The sequence below is a fragment of the Ammodytes marinus genome, assembly GCF_949987685.1.
Source record: "Ammodytes marinus genome assembly, chromosome: 20".
NCBI lineage: Eukaryota > Metazoa > Chordata > Actinopteri > Uranoscopiformes > Ammodytidae > Ammodytes > Ammodytes marinus.
In genome coordinates this window covers 1,977,388-1,979,887 of record NC_137224.1, presented here as the reverse complement: position 1 = coordinate 1,979,887, position 2,500 = coordinate 1,977,388, and the positions used below count along the sequence as shown (strand labels likewise).

Sequence of the window (2,500 nt, the reverse complement as noted above, 5' to 3'; positions counted from 1 at the left end):
GTGTTTGCGTGTTCGTTCATTTGTGTGTGTGTGTGTGTGTGTGTGTGTGTATGCGTTTGTCTGTGTGTATGCATGTGTGTGTCTGTGTATCTGTCTGTCTGTGTGTTTGCGTGTTCGTTCATGTGTGTGTGTGTGTGTGTTTGTGCGTGTATTCTGTGTGTAAACCTGTGTGTTTGTGTGTTCATTCATGTGTGTGTGTGTGTGTGTGTGTGTGTGTGTGTGTGTGTGCATGTATACTATGTGTGTGTGTGTGTGTGTGTGCATGTATACTATGTGTGTGTGTGTGTGTCTGTCTTACGGGCTTTCTGCCTCTGGCGCTCTGCTCAGAACTCTCTGCAGTAGTCCGGTCAGACTGGCTATCTGCTTCTCCATGGCCTCCATACGCTCCCTGGGTGGGTGGGTACACACACACACACACACACACACACACACACAATACTGTAAAACACGTACAGTATAATGGATATTGATTCTTCATTTAAAGCTACAGTGTGTAACAATCCAAGTCCCGCCTCCTAAACATAGAAAATAATCCATATCCCGCCTGCCATTCACAATTTCATTTTGATCATCATCCAAATATTCTCTAAAATATCCAATAAAGCATAAAGAAATACCCAAAATAATAAATTTAAAAACGATAATAAAAAAACAAGTCCTACCTGGTCTCTGTTTCGTTCCCCATCAGCGGTGATCCGTCCCCTCCCGGTCCGGCCATCAGACACAGCTGCTCCGCGGTCAGCCCTCCTAACCCTTGTCCTAGGCCCCCTAACCCCTGCCCCAAGCCCCCTAACCCCTGTGCCAAGCCCCCTAACCCCTGTCCCATTCCCTGCCCCTGGCCTCTTGCTTTGGGACTCTCTCCAAACACAGACGAGCTCACCGAATCCCTCCTCAAACTCTGCCTTCCAGGGGAGGACCCCCTTCCCGGCAAGGTGCCGCCCGAATACGAGTCCCTCATATCGGGTATCTTCTGCGGTGACGACTGGGTCTGTGGTACTCTGAGCCCCATAGCTATCATGGACGCCGCGTATGCTGCGTCGTTGTACAATGCGCCTCCGGGCCTGTAGAGGGCGCCACTCTCCATCAACTCTCCCTGTAAAGCGGCCGCTGTGTAGGACGTGAGTGAACGCATTGAGCCGCCCCCACCCCCTCCCCCTCCTCCTCCTCCTCCGCGCCTATAAAGTGAACCATAAGGGTCTGCTCTGGATGGGATAGGGGAGTGGGGGCCGGCCAAACTCATTCGATTTGACTCCTGGCTTAGAGAGTAAGGGTCCGCGTATATCCCCCTATCGTCCCCACGTAGTAGCACCATGCTCCTGGATCCGCCCAGCTCATCGTCTGGCTTCACATCTCTGCGTTCCAATATCGCGCTGGATGAAACGAAAGCTTGCTGTGAATGCTGCTGTGAATGCTGCTGGCTATGCTGGTGGGTTTGGTTGGGCTGTTGCAAGGGCGAGTTGTGGTGCGATTGTGGCTGGGAGTGTGGGTGTGCGTGTGGGTTTTGTTGGTGGTGTTGTGAGTGTGTGTGTGGGTGTGGGAGAGAGTGTGTGTTGTGATGTTGTGGCCCGGCGTATGAAGAAGGCCTACCACCACTGCCACCACCACCTCCAGAGACGACGCCCACGCTATAGAGCAGCCGTGCCCGGGAAGGTGAGCCCTGTGGGGACGCGGAGGCAGAGGAATGCTGGGGGTTGTTCAGGCGCCGGTTTGGGGGAGAGTCCTGGGGAGCGTACACCATCTCCCTCTGTGGAGAAATAAACAGAATTTTTATTATTTTTTCATTTTTTAACCTTATTTATTACATATATATTTTATGCCCCTGGCCTCTTGCTTTGTATTAATTAACATTTTAATGTATTACTTAATCAAGAAAATACATATATTTTTTGTTTAACCTTTATTTCTACAGGTAAATCCCATTGAGACCGGAGACTTTATTGCAAGGGAGACCTGTTCCCATTTAGATGTTACCATTCATACACACATTCATACACCGATAGCAGGCTAACTATCGACATTCACACGAGGCAAGGTGGGTGAAGTGTCTTGCCCAAGGACACAACAACTATGACACAAGTGGCAGGGCGGGGATCGAACCTCCAACCCTTTGATCATCGGCCGACCCGCTCTACCAACTGAGCCACAGTCGCCCCAATGACAGTGACGAGGAGCATACACAATAAACACAATCACACCATCTCCCTCTGTGCAGAAATAAACAGAATTATTATTTTTTAAATTTGACCTTCATTTTTTGTATTTTTTTTTTTCTGTTGTTTTTTAATCTCTGTAAGGCACTTTGAGTTACTCTTCAGTATGAAAAGCACGATTCTGTCTGTCTGTCTGTCTGTCTGTCTGTCTGTCTGTCTGTCTGTCTATCTAACTCAGGTACCTTTTTTTTCTAACCTTTATTTCTACAGGTAAATCCCATTGAGACCGGAGACTCTTTTGCAAGGGAGACCTGTTCCCATTCCCACGTTACCATTCACACACACATTCA

General features: G+C 48.9%; 1 protein-coding gene across 1 annotated transcript in view; it reads right to left on the bottom strand.

Moving 5' to 3' along the window:
- Positions 1 to 2,500, bottom strand: part of srcin1b (SRC kinase signaling inhibitor 1b) — a gene marked incomplete at both ends in the record, with an annotated part of 71,678 nt that overhangs the window by 18,071 nt on the left and 51,107 nt on the right. Inside the window, 2 exons of the mRNA XM_080049591.1 lie at positions 299 to 388; positions 663 to 1,744. Of these exons, the coding sequence (XP_079905717.1) occupies positions 299 to 388; positions 663 to 1,744 (1,172 nt within the window). The remainder of the gene's footprint in view (positions 1 to 298; positions 389 to 662; positions 1,745 to 2,500) is intronic.